At 40.4% G+C, this 21,944-nt stretch overlaps 1 protein-coding gene across 1 annotated transcript; it reads left to right on the plus strand.

Annotated features, from left to right (window-relative positions):
- Positions 1–7,250: 7,250 nt before the first annotated feature.
- Positions 7,251–19,095, plus strand: SPARCL1 (SPARC like 1; the record flags this gene model as incomplete). The annotated part of the gene is made up of 10 exons (XM_082051215.1): positions 7,251–7,304; positions 7,435–7,488; positions 10,148–11,308; positions 12,405–12,474; positions 13,101–13,219; positions 13,807–13,927; positions 14,742–14,878; positions 16,499–16,647; positions 17,444–17,592; positions 18,991–19,095. The coding sequence occupies 10 exons, from the start codon at positions 7,251–7,253 to the stop codon at positions 19,017–19,019; spliced, it is 2,043 nt and encodes a 680-aa protein (XP_081907341.1). The 3' UTR covers positions 19,020–19,095.
- Between the last annotated feature and the right edge of the window lie 2,849 nt (positions 19,096–21,944).

Genomic DNA, 21,944 nt, shown 5'->3' on the forward strand with positions numbered 1-21,944 from the left:
GAGGATAAATCGATTCAGACATTTATACCTAGAACTGAAAGAAATGTTCTGTAGAAGAGAAAGCACTGGACAGTTATTGTGTTGGGGAAGATTACCTTTACCTTATCACTGGGACCATTATTTTCCATGTGATCCTGCAAAACAATAAAGCGTTATGCGATGGCCAACAAGAATCAAGCAAAATAAAAGCCTCTTGCAGAAGCATACAAACTGTGGTGCAACCTGATTCCCTAACGGTTATCACAATCTCCTGTAATATCAGTTCATGGACCTCAATCCAACAGAAAAGGCCACAAAAAGCAGGTTCACCCTCCTTTTTTCCCATAACAGAGAGGAGAGATAGAAACTATGTGGCTGGAGCCTCTCACAAAGGTGTTGTTAGAACTGGTAAAAAGTTGTAGCAAACAGGGCATCTGTGAAGGAAATGCAGATTTTGGGAAACCGCAAAACCTGCCAATTTATATCAAATAGAGAAAATTATTCTGGCTATTAAAAAGGTTTTATTTTGACTCTTCTCATATTAAATCAAAGTATCTCCTTTTGGCTTGAACTGGACTTAAGCTACACATTCCCTAGGAAAAAAAAAAATCTAGAACTCAACAAGTGAAAAATTAATTCAAATGGTAGAAGGGAAGTGTAACAGATCAAACAATTACATTAAGTGAACCTGAATAGTTTATTTAAAATTGTCTTAACATGTCCTGAAATACTGGGGCTTGGGGCGGGGCTTTTTTTGTTTGTTTGTTTAGTTTTCTGGTTCCTGGTTTTTTTTTTTTTTTTTTTCCCCCACTCCTCTTCTTGTTTGTTTGCTTGTTTTGCATGAAGGACTTTATGGCCATGGGCTGTTGCAGCTCTAAAACTGGTAGCATTGGAGGGATCAATTCCCACTAGCAGACATTTACTGGTACAAAACAAGTGGAACAGTTTTATGGTCTGGTTATTTGTTTTCTTATTAAAATCTCTTCTTTTAGTCAGATCAGATCTCTGCCTCAAACTCTGCATTTAATTTTTATATACGTACATGCATGAACCAGCTTATATGCATATATAGCATGCATACAAGGACTCTCACAAGGGCTTTTGATATAGACCTATATGTAAAAACGTGCTATACCAGTTGGAATGCAAGAATATCATGTACACTTGTTGGTTATAGAAACAACAGATGTTGCACAGAGAATTTTCCGTTTCCACACTCATTAATTCCCCCTTGTACACAAATTTCCATCCCCTCAGAGTATTAGTGCTTTAATCATTACCTGACCACGAGGACCACATTCTTACAGCACCTACCAGTGAGGATGTGGGCATCAGTATTTCTTGCTAACAATCTTGATATAGCACCAAGCAGAGACTTTTTACAAGAATTACAAGACAACAAATTTTATTGCAGTCCAAGAAAGTTTCAATGGGGTGATTAAAAAAAAAAAAAAAAAAAAAACACAATCACTCTTCATGGATTCTCATGAAATGAGCTCGCATGCCCATTCTACACAATGAGACACTAAGTTCCAAAATTAACCTGTAGTCTTCCAGTTATCTTTTCTAAGTGCCAGACAACATTCAAACTCATTAGTGATGGCAGCAGGCTGGGCAACAACTTCTTCTAGAGCCAGATCCAATGACAAAAGCCTATGAAGAGTTCTCTGCCAATGCTAGAGCTGAAAGTAGGTCAGTCTGCATGATTTCTTTCATTAAAAATGAGACATTTATTGTCACCTTCAGCCACTGTCTTTGAGAATTAATCACTTCTGGGGGCATTTCAAAAGGCAAGAGAACCTGCCACATTGCAGCTGCAGGAGGTTTGCTGTGCCTGACAACAATTGCTGAATCAGAAACAAAATACAGAGACGGCAGGAAAGACTGCACTTGGCATCTCATCTATTCTTGAAATTCCCTCTAATTTTTTATTGAAGAGGCAGACTTCCTGGTGTAAACAACAAGAAACAGTGAACCCTGTCGAATCTCCTGGGTAACTGAGCTGGACTGGTGCACAAAATGCAAGTGATAGCTGAGAATGACAGGCAAGACCAGCAGGCATGCCAGATGCCATTAATTCAGGGCCTCTAGACAAAAATAATGTCAGTAATCAGTATTTCAAGTGACCACTGACACAATTTATTAGATGGCAGCCCTTGTGCAGCCTTCCCACAGGGATAAGCTCCCAAGTTGTCTCTCTGATACTTGAGTGCATTGCTTGAGTGCCAGCAAAAGCACCAGCAACTGCAGCAGCACGAGGAATGAAATAACCCCCAAGCAGTTGTCTCTGCAACTGAAGGCTGAAGGACATGAGCCATCACCTCAGTTAAAACTTGAGCTGTTGAGTTATAACCTTTGGGTTTCCGAACAGAAGACACACGATCATGAACCTTTAAATGGCATATTTTAAAATGCGCTTATCTCGAGGATTAACTGACGTTTAACTTTATATCCCTTTTTCTAACTCTCCTTACTGGAGGGAAAAGTGCTACTGTTTGCAAGCTTAGCAAATCATGCATATAGAACCATAGAATAATTTTGATTGGAAGAGACCCTCAAGATCATCAAGTCCAAGCATAGCCAAACTTTGGCACTGAACCTCATCTACATATCTTTTAAACACCTCCAGGGATGGTGACTCCACTACATCCCTGAGCAGCCTGTTCCAATGCCTGACAGCCCTACCCATGAAGAAATTTTTCCTAACCTTCAATCTGAACCTCTCCTGGCACAACTTGAGGCCATTTCCTCTTGTCCTATCTCTTGCTGCTTGGGAGAAGAGACCAACACCCTTCATGCTACAACCTCCTTTCAGGTAGTTGTAGACAGCAATAAGGTCTCCCCTCAGCCTTCTTTCCTTCAGGCTGAACAGCCCCAGTTCCCTCAACCACTCCTCATCAAACTTGTGCTCCAGGCCCCTCACCAGCTTCGTGAGAATAAGATGAGAAGCATTCAGTCTTTTAAAACTCTGATAATCAGAGGTTTCAGTCCCCCTGCCAGATACTTCTGCAAGACTGCTCACAGGCTGGGACAGACGCTCATGCTCAAGGGGCTCTCAGATGCATAGACAACAACGTATGGCTGCTGCCTGCAGCCCATCATGAGAGAGGCAACTACTCTGCATAAAGCAACTCTGCTCAAGCCCTGGCAGAGGCTCGCATGAGATGGACGAACTTTGCTGTGCAGCAGCTGCAGGATCCTACTTTAGAGCTGTCAAACATGGCCCACTGCGTCTGTGTCAATAGTATTTGGTGCACAGATGTACCCTTCGCTCTGCTTCAGCTGGGCAGCTGTGCACTGTCCTCTGTAAAAGGGTCATTCAGAGCAATTATCACATCCACATCAAGAATAGCAATATGTTTTTATTTTCCATTTAAAGCAGAGCTACGTGTCTCCTGCTGGGAGCTCACTGCCATGGAATAAATGACTTGGAGCTTTTGCCTTCTCCAGGTTTCATAAAAAACATATTCTTCTTTCCAAGTCTAAAAAAGGGGCAGGAGGACCTAGTTAGTGTTGTTTTCTCAAGACCTCAACCTGAAGTCTTAAATTCTTCATTCTTAGTTTAAAAAAAAAAAAAAAAAAGGAGAGAGAAATTTCATATTCATCTTTTGACTAAGTTTTCCTATGCATTATAGAGACTAAATTTCTCCAGGGAGATATCTGCTTACTTTTAAAATAGTTTCTTGTGTAACAGTTCTATACTCAGAGTTCTGGGAATTTATACTTAGAGTTGGGGGACTGGACTAGATGATCTTTCAAGGTCCCTTCCAATCCCTAACATTCTGTGATTCTGCTAATCTTACTTGTTAAAAAAGCTTGTTTTTAGAAATTCTATTCTGTAGGACAAATTTGGAAACTAAAGCAAGAACAAAGTGTCTTCAAATTTAGATCTCAGCATGAAAAAGTGAATGTCACAATGCAGATCCTTGTATCATATGACAGTTAGCTAATGCTTTATTTTTTCCATGACCATCATCTTAATTGCCAAATATTACATATAACCCACAAGAGCTTTCTCATCTCTGTACCTGCTAAGGCTGGCTATATTATCACTAAACTAAAATTGACTTTTCTTTTGTAACAGTGAAAGACTAAATGAGCAAGTAGAAAAATCCCGTTGCCATGAGAAACAACCCTTGCAGTCAACAGGGCTGTAGGCTTGCAGGAAGAGTTCCTTCTGTTTGTTTGGGGTTTTTTTTTTCCATCTAACTAAGAGCTTCATCCTTCAAGCAGCAAATCCCCTGGCTCTGGCTCCAGCAAACCACCTAAAACCCTTCACATGATCTACATGTAACAAGCAAAGAAATGCTCCTGAATTCTGGCAAAAGTTCTTGGCTGCCCAACCAAGTCAACAGAGCCTAAGTGACCATGGAGTGGCACCAACAGAAACACTTCTGGAGAACAGAAGGGACCACAGACCATTGTATCAAGATTTTTGTTGTTGTTCTTTTTCTCCCTGTGTTGATTGATGTTGCAGCTTTCTTAGCAGTCATCCCAGCTTCCCCTACTGCTCTCCCTTCATGAGCACTGTCAGCATTGAAAAGAAAAATCTTTGTGACTATGGCTTTCCAGCCACCAGTCACCAACAGCTCCCTGTACTGGCTGGACAACGGGACCGGTGTTGCAGGAAGGAGACACAGAATTACATGGTTAACTTAGAACAGTCAGGTCCACTACAAGGCACTGTCTGAACCCCAAAACTCCTTGCTCTGGAAACAGTAGGAGGAGACACTCGCTGCACAGGAATCGGTATTGCTGCCATATTCAGAAAGGCAAAAACTAATAACTGACATTGGCAACACTTGCACACGCATTACAGTTTAAGAGTGAGTTTAGAAATGTTACTTGATGTTTTGGGCAGACTACACTATGGGAAGAAATATTATAAAAGTTTGCAACTCATTTAGACTACTATGACTAGAATAAAAGATACTCAACTATGTTCCTATACTCCATTCAGAGTGGTCAGACTCCTCCAGTAACTAAAGATTTATGCTTCCTATGGGCCACAAAGCTTCTAAGAGAAAAAATAATATAAAAGCCCTGTCCTGCCACCTTAACTCAGATTTATTCCAAATGCTCTTTCATTGTTTGGACAAAGGTGGCAGAAGCAACTTTTACAGTCAGTGCCAAATTTGAAAACTGTAAAACCAAAATACAACATGCAAAGCTTTTCATTTGTAGCTCTCAAACTAGTTTACCAAAAAAAATATGACAAATGAGATTTTTAGAAGGAGAAACTTGGGTAAGTGACATGCCCACAGCTGTGCTGCTCACCAGGAGATGCAGAAATCAAGATTACCTGTCTTGTAGTACTGCCATTCAAGAACTTCTTTCTTCAGTCACCTGCCAGGCTTTCAAAAGTATGGCATACAGTTTTTACAGCTATACATGAAACTGGATGATGCCCCTGCAGTTCTGGCAAGTCGCCTGCACGACCCTCAGTCCAACAAAACTGGCCTTGATCTGAAGTGACCGCCCATCCACAGCACAGTGAGGCATTTTGCATGTGCTCATTAATGGCTGTAGTTGTTTTCTGTCTTTCCCTCTGAAAACATCTTAAACAATTAACTCAGGATACCAAAGGGATAATAGATAATTAGATAAGAGAAAGTTAGGGAACTAAATGAGTAAACTGAGAAAAATCGTTTGCATACTAGATATGCCCCACTAATCATTTTGCTCTTCATTACCAAAAAGATATTGACATTAAATAATGTATAACACAGGGATCTTCCAAGGTGTACACTTCAGAGGTAAGCACAGCAGTAGCCAGGGTGCTTTTGCAAGCTTCTACATCTAAAAAACCCCCATCCAAACAACAGCAGCAGCAACAGCAGCAACCAACATAAATTTCAGTGTAAGGCTCCAAGTCCTTGCTTCTTGCTTCACCACTCTGGCTCCCATAAACATTAGCTCCCCTAGAATTTTCCTTCTGGGGTTTTGTGCTCCTCCTCTTTCCCAAGAAAAATGAACTGGATGAACAACATTTTGAAACTGTACCTTGAGCTTCACATATCTGAACATGGTTGACCAAACTGACTTAAAATCACTGCCAGTTCCTTCATATGCCAGGAGGTTCAACCAGCAAAAGACGTTATGTTCTTCAACTAAAGATAGGGTGGTGTTTGTTTCATTCATGCTTCAATCAGCAAAAGAAACATGATGCTATTCAACTAAGAACAGGGTGACATGCCTTTCATGAGGAAAGGGGGAGAAATGAAAAGGATATGTGTGAGATGGAAAGTGAAAATATTTTAAAGGGCAAGGGAGGGAAAACCAAGGAGATAATTTCCAGGGAAGAACAGCCAGTAGAATGAGAGCAGAAACAGAAGCATAGTGGAAAATCCTAGTGATTCTGTATGAATACAGAAAATAAAGGGAAAAAAAAAAAAGAACAGAAGGACATTAAAAAGAAGCAGAATGCAATACAGTTAAAAAAAAAAAAAAAAAAAAAAGGGAAACAGCAACAACATGACTTATTTTTGCTTTTCCCAGTGACACAACTACAGCCATAGAAACTTCCAGTTCATCTGCACTGCAAAAGTGAGATTTGCTGGTGACATTCTCAAGGTAAAAATGACTTGCCTTTCACACAAATGAGGATATTAGTGCAGCCTGAAAAACGTTGCTAATGCACCATATGTTCTTTCCAGCCATTCGTCTCGCACACTACTGTGCAACAGAGTTGGGTTTGTTGCTTCCAAAGCAGAACCACACCAGCCCATCAAGCAGCCCAGACAGCATTTCTGGGCTTTTGAGACCTGCTGAGCAGAGCTTCGTCACCGAATTCTTCATACTACAGCCACATAGCAAAGCAGCCAGGAGAAACCTTGGCTGGAGAGATGCCACAAACAGACAATGTCTCAGAACGGAATAAAAAGGGACATTTTTCACAAAGTAGTACCCCAGAAGAGTGGGTAGAACTTCACAGGGTTGTATCTATGTGCATTCATAACTCTGACTTTCAGTGACACCACTAGAGTTTGTGAGCACCTAAGCCCTGTAAAAGAACTAAGACCAAAGTGTCCTCTAGATGAGCTTCTCTAATGCCCGAGTTAACATACAACTAAGCACGGCATGGAAATGTTGTGGGTGTTCAGACTCAGCAAGTTACATCAGCCACTACATTGCTTATAGTAATCATTTTTAGACCATTATACCCAAATTGTGACTTTTTGTTTGTTTGTTTTCATGTTGTTTGCAGAAAGGAAACCTCCAAAACCTGCCACTGTACCATTAACTGTTGTCCTGTTCGAGATCTGAAAAGCATGAAGGCTGTAGCTCTCTTCATTTGTCTTCTAGTATCAGCTTTTGCTATTCCAGTAAGTCCTCATCGTGCTATTGTTGCTGTGCAGTTAAAATTTCCCTTTCTGTGAATACTCTATGTTTTCCCATTGCCCTGTACAAGATTTTCATTTACATGCAGATATTGAGTATATTTGTCTATTCTAGAGCCATGCCTTAAACTACGAACTTGGAACCCACAGACAGAAAACTCCAGAAAAGGTACTCTCATTGTTCTTTAAATAGAAAAACCTATCTTTTTCATCTGAAATACGTAAGACACATGACCACATATGTAGTGGCTGGTAAATAGATTTGGGTTAAAAAAGTACACCCCTTTACCCCAGGAATTTGTACAAAGCATCTCATGCTTTGCATATTACATAGCTAGAAACAGAGCAAGACAAAATCTAAAGCTCAGAACAGAAGTTTCACTTATTTGAAAAAATTACTTAAATAGATCCCCACATATAAACATTACACTCATATTTGTATAAACAATAAGCCCCACTGACAGTCAAATTCATGGTCATCACTGCTCCAGTAAACAAGGATGCAATCCTCAAATTATCATACATCAAGTGATCGTACACAGTCTCAAATATGCAAGAATTTTAGCCCACATAGATTTCATTATTCACGTTATAGAGATCCAGCTTATCTTAGAAAAGTGCACTGTGGCTGACAAGCCAAAAACACAACTCTCATGGCAATAAGAGAGATTACTTCAGCAGCACTTGCCATATACACATGCTAACAAGAGAGCTTCACAATTTTGTACTCATGGTTAACCCAAATTAAAATTATTTCTTATTGTACCATTCTGGTGAGCATCTGTGGTTCAGAAACAATGGGCCTTGGCTCCAAGCCAATGAACTTTTTATAACATCTAAATTCAGAGCATGCTGTGCAGAAGCAAATGCAAAATCCCAGCTCTTATGATAAACTTTTTTTAAAATTACACGTTATATCCCACTCTGTGCAGCTTTCCATATGCATTTCCTGCTGATCTGGATGGTGCCCTGCATTATAAAAACAAAAAAACCCCAACTTTTCATCATGAAGTATCCATCAGAACAAATTATAGTACAAACACTCATTTGCAGCCTGCAGTCTCCCAGAAACACTTCATATAGAAGACACTTGCATCAAAACAAAACATTGCAACACCCAACAAATCATCAAGTGAATTTGTGACACTTACCAAAGGTCAGTTGTCCCCTAACAGTAGCTAATTACAGCTACGTTGACTGAAATTTGCCATCATGTTAAGAGACCCGACTATTTTCACAAGCAACTGAGTCTTAAAAGTTTATTTTATCCTGAGGACAAAGGTCTAACAAAAAGCAGCAGCCAAAAGCCACATCCAGGAACACTGAGATTGTGGTGGTGCACAATGAGCCTTCTTGTCAAGATATGAGCCACAACATCTTTCTCAAATACTACTGCTTCAAACATAGGCACCCGTAAGAGGCAATCTTAATGACTGTTTGGCCTTATATTAATATTTTCTAACTCTAGAATGGAAAGCCCTTCGCAGAAGGCTGCTTCTTGCTTAAAGACATATAATATGTTGTACACAGCAGTGCCCAGAAACACATGTAAGGAAAATTCTTGTTGAAACTTAATTTTCCAGTGTTTTAAAGTAATTTTTAGATACTTGGCAACACATCAATCACTTTTTGTAAGGTGTCCAAGAAACACACATTTAATCTGGAAAAAGCTCTCTTCAGCGAATTTCCATTAGATTTTAGCAAACCTACAACATTTCCCTGGGAAGGAAATATATCGCCTGGTACTTTTCCTGCATCAGCAAGTACACTAGGCAAAAGATAAACTCGCAAAACACTAAGATACCACCTTGACTGTAGGAAATAGGATACAGCTGATCTGCCAAGACCCAAATTAATACTTTTAATCCTACTATTTTTTTAATATTTGTGTAAGTATTTGTTAGTGGAGTGTTTGTTTCCAGTTAGTCTGCGCACACCAAAGGAAATGTTTTGGCAACTTGGGCACCGAGGTCTTGTCTTCACAAATAACGCCTCAAGAGCTTTAAGGAAAATCCTTGTTAGGTGCTATGTTGTAGTAAGCAATAAACATTGAATGCCCATAGCGGTGTTTCAGACATACAGATGTTCCTGCTACTGGAAATGCCTGTACATACCCAGTGAGTTTATGATACAGTCGTTGCCACCAAATACAAAAGCTACTGATGAATTCAGCTAGGAAGCAATGATGCATCAGACTCAAAGTACCTAAATAAGCTGATTATGAAACAGTTAAGATGCAGTGCACTCCTCAGAAATTACTATTATACCACAGTACCTTATGAAAGGTGCACTCTCCCCTTGCTCCTCTTTTCCCAGGCTTCCCACTGGTCTCTGTAGGAAGAGGAGTATCACACCCACCTTCTCTAAGTGATAATTACTGCAGCCTACAAGTGCCTGAAGTTACGACGCTAAATTATCAATTAAGCACTTAGGGATTTCACAAGACACCCATGTGCCATGTATCTCCTATCAGATCATAAACAGAGTTGCATAGACTTCTTGAGAAACTCCAGCAATAAAAGAAGGGACAAACCAACCAATTTGCTGGGAAATGGAAATTACATCAGCAGTGAATTTCATGCTCTGGGCTAGCTTAAGAGGTGCATTTACAAAGAAAACAAAGTCAGCATCACGCTTTGCAATGCAAGGCAAAATTAACATTGCATTGACTTCAAATAAATTCTAAGATTTATTGGTTTACTTGGTTTTGGGTTTTTTTGCTTGGGGTTTGTTGGTTTGGTTTTTGTTTGGTTTGGGTTTGTTTGTTTGTGGTTGTTTTGTTTTGTTTGTTTTGTTGTTGTGGGGTTTTTTTTGTTTTTTTTTTTAAGATTGAAGATATTAATCCTGAAGCTCCAAAGGAAGAGAACACAGAGTATGTAGACAAGGGTGATCTGCTGCCCAGTCACAGAAACGTAAGACTACAGTTATCAGTACCAGACACTGAGCACAGAGATGAGCCCTGGACCACTAAAAAACAAGGAAGAAGTGGTAACGAGCATCAAAGGAAAAATAGCCTAAAAAGCATCAATCTCCTTTCACTGCACAATAAGCCAGTTTTGGCTTTTGATAACCAGGACAGCGAGTCAGAAAGCAATGGCAGAGAACAGTCTGGCTCTGAGCATCACCAGATAAGGAGGCAGGAGAAACAGAGCAATATGGCCAAAGAAAATGTTCTGGGTGATGCAGGAAATCCCGTGGACACTCTCAGTCTTGATCGTCAGCCTAACAGGTGGAAATATAATAAAAATACAGTTGGTCTATCTGAAGACAACCACGAAAGCGATGAAGAAGAAGGTGTGGAAGAAGAGGATGAGGAAGCTGGTTATAGAGATATGAATCACAAAGGCCACAGGACAAATCAAGGTAAACAATACAAAAGACAGCAAAATGAAAACAGTATGCAATCTGATGAAATCCTGAGAGATTCCAGTCAACCAATCCGGATAACCAAGAGACACGGTGAGAAATTTGACCTAGAAGAAGACAAGGAGGACAGCCAGATGAAACCCTATAAAGAAAAAGAAAACATCCTCTCTCAAAAAAAACACAACAAAGAGCAGTATGACAAATGGCAAAGCCAAGAGAGGGAAGATGATATTCAAGTAAGTTATCAGAGTGATCATGACACACTAGTGAAAAGACAAGATGCAAAGGACAGTAGTGTTGATGATGATAGTCATGACAGTGGTGATGTTGATGGTGAGGAAGATCTCAGCAATATCTGGAAAGAAGCGGCCTATGAGGAAGAGGAGAGAATCCAGAGTAATGACCAAGAGACCACCAGCACTGAGCATGAAGGGGAGAAAACCATGGAAGATGAAGCTGCAGGTCATAGAGAGACTCAGGATTACCAAAATGTCAAGATTAAAGACCTCATTCATTCTGAACAAGACGATTATGATCATGAGACACCAAATTCTAACAGCGAGCAACAACTGGAAACAAGTAGCTCTGTTCAGAGCATGAATTCAATGGAACATGAAAACAAGGTAATTTCTTTTTAAAATAAAGCTGGAATACTAGGAAACAGGGAGGAAACTAGTCCCAAATTTAAATTCCTAATGACCAAAAGGACATTTTGGAGAATAATAGGTATAATTTATTAACATTTGGCAGAATCTTACCTTGTTTTCTTCACTAATAATCTGGTTTGTGCTCACTTCACATATAGTATTTAGATGAATTGTACCAGAAAGGAAGTTAGCACAAGTCACAGAAGAGCTCCAGCCCAAATAGGCTGTGTAATGAAACACAGAAATAAATACAGATACATACAAAAACTGGAAGCCAGTCTCAGGCTGACTAGGAAAGCCTGTTCACTCCCCTCTCCCAAAGATTTTGAACACTACCACACAAAAGTGAACGGCTTGGAAAGGCAGGGCTAGAGTCCCCAGAAAAATCACCATCCTGGTGGATATGATGCTTGCACACAAGATGAAGAACGTGAGTTTTGCCCCTTCACACAAAGGAAGATGATGCTCCCAGATCTCCTGTATTGCAGTCACACATTAAGTAACCAGTGGACTATCAGGGGCGTTCTTCAGCAGAAAAGAGTGAGTTTTGCTATGGTTGTTAAGCATGGATCTGTAATATTAAAAAAAAAAAAAAAAAACAAAAAACAAAAAAACCCAAAAAATCGGAGGCATCCATTCAAAAGAGGGCAGATATATCCCCACAGGACCAAAGTGGGGTCTGGACTGAAGACACACTGAGAGGCAGTTCTTGCCCACTGCACCTAGAGAGACCCAGCACAAACTAAAACTTGAAATACCAATTCTGTCAACCTCAAGGCATTATACTGCTTGTGTGTCAAGTACTGTAGAACTACCAGGTGTGCAGGAGCCTTACTGGGCTCCTGTATTTCTCTCTCCACCTCCTACATTTTTTTCCAAATAACAGAGCACCTTAATACTACCAGACGCTTTATGTGCTTCTCACACATTCTGCATAGCAACCTCTTTCTGCTACAAACAGAGCAAACTGCCTCAGCTCTAGAGTTGTCATTGAAAAAAATTTTATCCAAGTATTTTCTTTTTCTTCCCAAGATTTACCACAATTTCTGCTCTTGTCTCTGTGATGTTACAGGTTAAGACTGCAGGCACATCCTATGGTAAGATAGAAAGTGCAAGCAACAGGAGTGAGAGGGCTCTGCTGGGTAAGTCACAAGGCAAAGCTGTCATGTCACTGCTAACTCTCTCTGGCTGGGGAATTTGCTGGTCTGCATTTCTTTTCTGTTTTTGGCAGCACATGTTTCACATGACTGAACTGCACTTGTGCATAATTCCTGCAGTGCCAGTTACATTCCCAGAGAATCCCATCCATTCACCCTTGGATTTATTCATTTGTCTGTGAATAACTTGTCTAGACAGTGCACAAATTGTGTCAGTTATACTGGACTAGGTTTCAATCTTGCATTGAAATCACAGAACAGGATCTTGGATTCATGTAGGAACGGGACATGTGCCAGTGCTGGGTTCAGCAAGGACAGACGGGACATGCTTCAACAAAGGAAGCTGAAAGAGAATGTCATCCCTTAGATAAGAAATACCTTTTTCTATAGAATGTATTTCGCCATCCAGCTCAAACCTGGGACTACTAGAAGTCCCACAAAAATCCTCATTTGAAGTTTGTCTTTATTCAATGCTAGATCCAGCTGCATTTTAACAAACTTACAAAAAGCACTTGACTTCTTGGTGAATGCTGGGCTGTATTTTGCTTTGACTGTCATAAAACCTGACAGGAACATTTGACTTTGTCCTTGCTTCTTCCTATGATCACTAGACCCATGTAGGAACTTCCACTGCAAAATAGGTAAAGTCTGCCATGTGGACAAACAAGGGAAACCCAGCTGTATTTGCCAAGACCCTGCTGCTTGCCCTTCCACCAAAGACTATGAGCATGTAAGTATTTCATTCATTGCACAGCATGGGGGAAAAACAAGATGTTTACAAGCTAACACATTCCACTGCTATTATTTAGAACAATTCTACCTTAAAAAACATGCAAGTAATTGTAAAAGTATAAAGTACCCAAACTCACTGACTATAGCTTGAAAATAGTATGAACACATGTAGCTACAAAGTACCTAAAGTGATTTGCTTTATTTGGTCTCTCAGGGATCATAGCTTTTCCCTTCCACTCAAAGTATATTTATCCATTTGATGTTTCAGAGCACATACGGACTACTAGTACATATCTAATATGATAATCCTGTACCATCTCAAACTATATTACTAGTATGCAAAAATGTATTCAAGTGTCTCAAGACTAGGTATATAAATACAGAAGAGCTAATCCATAGGTAGGCATGTAACAAATATGATTTTCAATACTTCCCACCACATGCATTCCCTGTGGGTATTCACAACTTCTACACCAGATGTTAACAATGCCTTTATTATTGTAACGCCTATAGGAGTGAGCAGAATTTTTCTTAACACAGTGGTGGTGGTGGGGTTGGTGGTTTTGTTTTTCTCTCTTCCTCTAGGTTTGTGGTACAGATAATAAGACCTATGATGGCACATGTCAGCTCTTTGCCACCAAATGTCAACTTGAAGGGACAAAAATGGGACGTCAGCTGCACCTAGACTATATGGGCTCCTGCAAATGTAAGCCTTGTTTTTCTACAAAGAAGTTACCTGAGTATAAAGAGCCAGTAGCCTTGGCTAGGAGCTGGCTCCAAGTTACCTGGTTTCTTCCTGTGCTCTCCTCATTCTGCATCAGTTATCTGCTAATTAAGACCATCAAACCCTAAACATGTCTAAAAAGTCACTTTTTCTATAGGATTCAGATGCTTAATACCCTTAAAGACATCCCTCCAGCACTTAGACCAATTTGTCGTCAACTCTGTCTTCCCACCTGCACTGTCTTACATGCTCCCATTGCTTTAGCATCTCAAGATGGTTTTTTTAATACCTTGACCAGAAAACCAGTATTTACAGCCAGTTAATAAATTAAAATGACAAGTAAAAAACCAAAAACAAAACAAAAAACCCCACACACTACTTAGATGCCAAATATAGAAATTGGGATCTAAAAATCCAGAATTGATTTGCAAGTTCTTCGGCTGCTGCATGCACTGGGAGGAAAGTGCACTCACTCTCAGCCAGAATTTTTCTTTGCTGTCAAGAACTCTGCTTTCATGCAACTGACTGATAAAGGCTTCACTGCAAAACTCTGCTCAGAAGCTGAACGGATATGAAATGGTTGTGGCTTGCACAACCGGTTAAGCATGTGCACTAAAGACTCAAATTTAAAATTGAACCCATTAGCAACATTCCCAATTTTATTTATTAACAGCTCCATCAATTTTGAGCTCAACTGGAAGTTTGCTAGCAAGAATCAAATCTATCTTTGCTCAGAAATGCTTAAATGAGGACTTAATGGATCACTTGTTAACAAAAGCTCTCTTGTTTGGCACAGACATCCCCCACTGCACTGATTATGAAGTGGATCAGTTCCCCCTCCGGATGAGAGACTGGCTCAAAAACATCCTGATGCAATATTATGAACGTGATCTGGACAATTCTGGATTTTTAACTGAAAAGCAAAGGAGCAAGGTCAGCAATCCTTTTCAAATAAGACCATGCAGTTCCACTGTTAGAGCTGGACAAACCATGTGAAACAAGTTGCAAAATACATTTACATGTGCCCTTGCACTCATTTAAGCTGAGACATTTCTGCTACAAATGTTCCTTTTCTCCAAGCAAATGCAAGCCAAGTGTATTACTTTGAAGCCGGTGTCTACAGACAGGAGGCAGAAAAATCAGAATTGGTGCACAACTAGATAAAAATAATTTGCTTTAGAAGACACAAAACACTTTCTGTTTGGGAAAGTGCTTTGTGACAAACCTCCTGGAAAGATCAACTAATATGTAGGTAACAATGACCCAACTCATGCAGTCAGTGCGTTTTTCCAAAGGACTTGAGGAAACTGAGCAGCCATAGTATAAGATGGAGCATCCAGGTATGGGTAAAAGACAGAATAAGAGCCAACAGGCAGCCAAGAGCTCACCTGTGGAGACCCACAAGTTAAAAGGACTTGTGCTCTTCAGCTTTTGTTGACTGAGCTGGTAGAGGGAGGCGGGTGACAAAGTCTGCTGACAATGCACAGGTATTCAAAGGAAGTCAGGACTTGGACTCACCATGAAAGAAATTGCTCAAGGACCTCATGAGACTGAGCAGCTGGGCAGGATTCGAGACAGAATTACAATAGAGAGTTCAGGGGCAGAGGTCCCTGCCCTGGACCAATGAAAAGTAGCTCCTCTTCTGTTCTTGGGACACACCTTGTACTTGGCAATCAATACAAAAGTACCTGAAAATGGACTCAAGAGTTAAGGGTATTGTTTGCACTTGCTAGTAGTTACATACATTGTCCACCTACACCACGATATTCAAGGGCCATAAAATTACATTAGTCCCATGCTCAGTTTTTAAGAGATACAAGCTGCTTTCTACCATTCAGTAGACCTTAAGACTAAATAGTCTTAAAAACCAGCAAGCATCTATTACCATTGGGCTTTTTTTTTAAAAGAAGAATTAATGACAAGTGAATTGGTGACAATAGTTTATTTTTGAAGGTACAGATGCCTTAACTGCCTAAAAAGCCAGAACTCTTGCAAAATAGTTTCAGTTAGACCAAGCTCTGGGCTGTTCTAACTCTGGAGTAGGAGGTGCACACAGTAGGTCACAGGAGGTTCACACAAAATACACTTGAGCAACACCAAAGCCCACATACACAGTTACCTGTGTAGGACACTGACCTACCTGGAACATCTCATACTAAATTATACAAATTAGATGATTTCTCAGATGGCTTATTTCATGACAAGAGCTGAGTTGCTTGCCTGAGGACAGAAGATGGACAAATGTGATAAAATTGATTTCATATCCTACCAAACTGAGGACACTGCCCTGCATAGCTGAGTCTGATGATTAGGTCACAGGAATTTTACTTCCTTTCCAGTTACTACAAAAGTTGACATGGACAGCAACAAAAATCATCTGGACTCCTTGAAGCAAGATTTTCTTGCTGTGTATGGTCAGGAACACTAAAATCCATTTCCACAGTGGTATTTTATCAAGTTCCATTTCTCCAAGCCACCTCCTTTGCTGGATAGTTCTCTTCAGGACAAATCTTCATCCCTAAACAAAAATATCCATTTCTCTGTTGTGTTCAGGCCAAAAAAATCTACCAGAATGACAAGCGCCTTGTAGCTGGTAACCACACAGTTGAGCTGCTCCTACATGACTTTGAGAAGAATTATCACATGTATGTATATCCTGTGCACTGGCAGTTTCACCGGCTTGATCAGCACCCTGTTGACAGGTAAAGAAAAGCAACCTTTGCAGGTTCCGTTCTGATTTGCTGTTTAAGCTCAGGCTGTTCTACTATAAACCACTCAAAGTGTTCTCTACATAGAGGAGCAGTTCCTCAGCTGACAGAAGCCAGCATCCCCCTTTCTAAGGAAGCATTCATCTCTGACACAACTTCTCTCATTGTTTTGCTGAAGCCATGTCTTGAGGACAAGAGCAACAGGCCAAGTAAAAAGGGCAGAGGCCTGTCAGCAACAATTCACTAGCAAGGTACATATGGTCTTCAACTAATACTACAGAAGTCTCTCAGTTTAAGGAACAGATACGGTAAGAAAGCAGCAGTGTAACAGCTCAGAGGAAGCTTCCAGCTTACTTTGGAGAACATGACTCATTTCAGTCTTTCGGTCATGACTCAGTGGTGGGATTCATGTTTCAAGGCTGTAGGTCCTTAATACCTCATGCTGATCACACCTACTGTCTTAGAACAGAACTTGGCACCATTGCAAGCTTGCTCTCTCAGATTCATGGCAAAATGACAAAACTGATGAGTTGTGAACAAGTCACAGTAATAATTGTTCTAGGAAAAAAACCTTAGTGAACAAATAGCAGTTAAAATATTTGAGTTTATCACGTATTATACATCATTCTAGTGACCTGGGACAGAGTTACTCCAGAAGCACCACAAAAGAATCCATCAGGGCATCTCTGTCAAAGCCACCATTGTCATCTTCTAGCAGCTTAGATCATCTTTGATGATCCTGATGATTTATTAATGAGAGACAGCTCTACATACCTGATCTTTCTTTCAGATTATTAACACACTCTGAGCTCGCACCTTTGAGAGCCTCCCTCGTTCCCATGGAACACTGCATAACCCGTTTCTTCCAAGAGTGCGATGGAGACAAAGACAAACTCATTGCTTTGGAGGAATGGTGCCACTGCTTTGGGATTAAAGAAGGTAAACCTAAAAGAACAGGCAAATGGACCAGACAAAGTGTTCTGGTCAAGGCTAGGCACATTCTTGGACCACAACATACAGGAAAGAAACGGTAGCCAGAAGCTCATGGCTCCTGTTGACAGAGGCAAACAGAACAGTAATAAGACTGCCAAAGGTGCAAGGTTCTGAATTGTTTTATAAAGATAGGAAAAAGTCATATTTTCCATGAGAAAAAGTTCGGGACATAGTTTGTACTAAATACTGAACCATTCCTGTGTGGTGTCTAAACCTTTACACTCTGCATGTCTCTGTCTCTCAAGAAATACTCATTTTATCCTTCAGTGCCAAAGGAAGGGCAAAGAGAGCTTGTGCTTCTAAATCAGCATATCAATTGAAAATGCATTTAAAGGTCTCAGGCCAAGTAGGGAAAATAACTGAGATCTCTCACTAATCATGTAACTACGCTCACCTCTAGATTACTAGATACAACACAAATGCTGTTGCAGGCCAAATCATGTATCTTACCTAACCTGTCAGATGCAACACATGCTCAGATGGTGCTCAGACTGTGTGCATCAGGAGGCTTAGGCAGAAGCAGGTAGAGTTTCTGAATCCTAAATGCGCTCCGCATGTGTTTGGTTTAGCTCAATACACACCAAGAGTTTGAGGAAAGTGAAAAACTAGGTACTACTGTGCTGCTGATGTCTCTAGAATTAGGCAGCAGCAGCTGAGCAGAAGCTGCCATGATAGCAGTTCGAGATTCATGGTACTACATTCAACCTACAGCATTCTTTCACAATTCACCTTCTTCTGATCTAGCCCTGAGCGACAGCTGAGCAATATCACCAGCCATTAAGCAAGGGTAGCAATAGCACAGGTTAATCCTAGAGCAGTTACTTGACTGAAAACATTTGGCTAAGTGTGTGGACTGAAGAAATGTGTTCAAAATCCTACTAGCAACTCCCTAAATTTAAAGTGGAGGCCAATTCTTGACAGAGGTCAGACATGAAGAGCCTTCACTCTTCTTTTCAGCTCTTCTGATGACAATTTACCAGTCACAAGCCACACATGGAAGTAAGCTGCAAGGAGTTACTGTAATACACACATACTGCTGCCAGTGATCGTTCATCCAAAGAGGGCTTTAGGGTCAGTAATTTGGGAAAAGGAGGTGGAAAGGATTCTTGGCTCACAAACATATCAAGGAGATCTAACATTAGAAACAAGAAAGCACCTATCAAGAAGGGTCTAAATGAATGGCTCCTGAATATGATAGCAGCAACTATACTTTTGTTGTTGTTGTCAGGGAAAGCATTCCCCTACATGAACCCTCTGAAAATTTGGTGTATCACTTAAGAGTCATACAGCATAAAAATGTCTTTCTGGCATCAAATGTTCATAACGTTTTCTTCTCTGTTGCAGAAGACATAAATGAAAATCTCCTGTTCTGAGCCTGGCCGAACAGAATCCCAGTGCTGCACTAAAACTAATGAAATATGTGAAACCCATTTATTTCTTTAATTAACAGCTTCATAGTTTAAGACAAAAGTGCCATAAGGTTCACTTCATTCTTATCAACTAACACAAGTGCAGAAAAGTCCTACATTCATTAACAGCAGGAAAATTTGACTACTTCAAGTGGTTCGTAGCTAAACAACCAGCATTTTCCCCTGCATGTATCCATAATCTCTCTGAACCTATAAATAGTACTAACCTGACGACTGAGCTGTTCGCAAAGCTCTTCTTCAGCAGAATTACAGGATGTAGATTTTGCCACACACTGAAGAAACTGGACTTGTTTCCTTTATTTATTGTATTTTGTCAGTTTAACATTCTGCATAGAAACCTTAAATAAAACTCTACACAGAAATACGGGTTTTGGCAGAACTCTGCAAAGAAAAGGTATCATGGCAACAGTTCAATGGAAATTTCATTTCAGATTTAAGGGAGAAGAAGAAACTAGAGTATTCATCACATACACCAGTCCTTAAACCATAATTCCTAAAGTACATTAAAAAACCAAAAATCAGCATTTTCAGATACTTCTTTCCCCTGCCCCTTGAAAAGCAACACTAATAGCAGCAATGCCACACAACAGAATTCCTGCTGACAAACTGTGTCACGAGCTAATTGTATGAGCAGAGTGAGGGTGGATGCGTGTCAAAAAACTGATTAGCAACAGCTCCGCCATCACAAGGAGCAGAGGATATCACAGCTTCAATGCCTCCTTATTCTCCTTAGCAGGCACATACTTGCTTTCTCCCACAGAAGCACCAACTACTGCTACTCTTTTTCCTGAGAAATAAATAGTAACTGTTTCTTTCGCTGCCTCCCAACTTTTGCTTGCCTGAAGATAGGCACAATTTAAGCATCAAAACCAGGACAGAATGAGATTATTCCAGAATCTGATTAATTTCATGCTGTTAAACCAAGCACTTGACTGTAAATGCTCTAGGCATGCTCTGCTGTAAGCAAGAAGCCCCAAATGCTATTCCTACAAGAGAAGATTAGAAAACACTTTTCACCTGAACCACATCACCTTTCCAATTAAAGGAAAATGGGATTCGGAAATGCTGGTTTGGTAGCTCAGAGAGCAGAAGTCCACCCACCCCTTGCTGATTTGCTCTTGATCCAGTAAGGGCTGCTAATCCTTGTCCAACTTCAATGTGATGTTCTGGGAGACAACAAATCAAACTACAATTCTTTTCAACACAGGAACCTGTTACACAAAGAAAATATTATTTTCCACCAAAATCAGTTTCTCCCATAAGCCTGACTTGCCACACACTTCACATTCTGTTACACCACACAGCAGTGTAAACAAATCAACCTGGATTGCATGTATAAAAGCATGTTCTCTGTGCTAATTCCATTTGAAAAAGATACTTTTTCTGGGACTTGAAATGTCTCAGGGATAAAGACTGTGTGTTTTTCTGTTTGACTGCAGCCTATTGCTAAGAACAAATATGCTCTTTCTACAGCCAAGAGTCAGCTACCTTAAAACAATCAAATACAGTCTACACAAGGACAACTCACAAGGCACTGACCTGTTCTCCACTGAGGCTAATACCCACCATTGCTCCACTCAAAGTACTAGAAAAAGATGCAACAAAATTGAATTTGTCAAGGCAAACAGGGAAGATTTTCCTTTAAACAATTCAAATTCTGCAGGGCTAACAACACACATCACCTCATTGCTCACGTTTAAACCATGGCACAATCTTATCTGCTGGTTATAATGTGAGCAGGACCAAAATTACCTGACCTACTGACTTATCCTCTATGTCAGCTAAAACAGCAGGTCAATAATAAGAGAGAAGAAAAGCAGATGGGGATGGATGTTTTTAGTCAGGTCCATTAAGGGATATCCAAGTCCAGGATGTAGCCATAACCTCCAACCTTAATGGAAGGCTGACAACACAAGGGATATTCCACAAGAAACATCACCCTGCATTTCCCAATCTCCTCACATTCCAAGCCAAAGCGCCCACTGCTACAGACACAACAGCCAACCAGAGCATCCTTCCCTCTGATCCAGGACAACCACTAAATCCTCTGTAGATGAAGTATGTCCTCAGGACCTAGAGCTGTACATGCTGGGGCAAGTACCTTCATCAGCTACAAGCGCTCATCCTTGCGACAACAAATTCAACAGAAATGGCCTGCTGTCATCCAGTTTAGCTTTACCTGCTAAGAGGCAGGACATTCAGCTCTCAAGGCAAGCATGAGCTCCTCCTCCATTCAGTGTGGCATCTTTGAGTCACTGTGATTAGAGCTTTCAAAACAACACAAACAGGCTTAAAACAGGGGAAAAAAAAAAAAGATTAGCCATATTTTAGTTTATGCTTAAGAACAGATAAAACGCCATAAACACCACAAGTGAGCAACACCACCTCTGTGTAGTTTCCACCAACCAGCACCCAACAGCAGTTAACTCACAAAACCTTTCCTTCAAAATATAGTGAAATTGCTCAGTTAACTCCACAAGATTCCCAGGGTTCCCTGTATAAATGAACATGACTTCTCCAGACTTCATTAGCTAACTGGAGGGAAAGGGTGGTGTCAAAAAGGAGTAAGCACTAAAATCATTCATTAGTTAAGCAGGATGTGGCCAGTCTCAACAATATACAAGCATGTCACAGTACTGTTACCCAAGAAAATTCCAGACAATGACATTTAACCACCACCCTACATCAACATACAATTCAAAATTCACAAAGATACCCTTCCCAGGTCTCAACCACAACTTGTAGCTGTTACTGTCCTCAACTTTGACACTATTACACAATGGACAGCAACTACTCCTTGGCTAAAAACACAGGGAGAAGTGTCAGCAGCTGTTGCGCAGCTCTTTATCAGCAGCAATGCCATGTAAG

This window comes from Streptopelia decaocto (assembly GCF_964273445.1).
Source record: "Streptopelia decaocto genome assembly, chromosome: 4".
Taxonomy (NCBI): Eukaryota; Metazoa; Chordata; class Aves; order Columbiformes; family Columbidae; genus Streptopelia; species Streptopelia decaocto.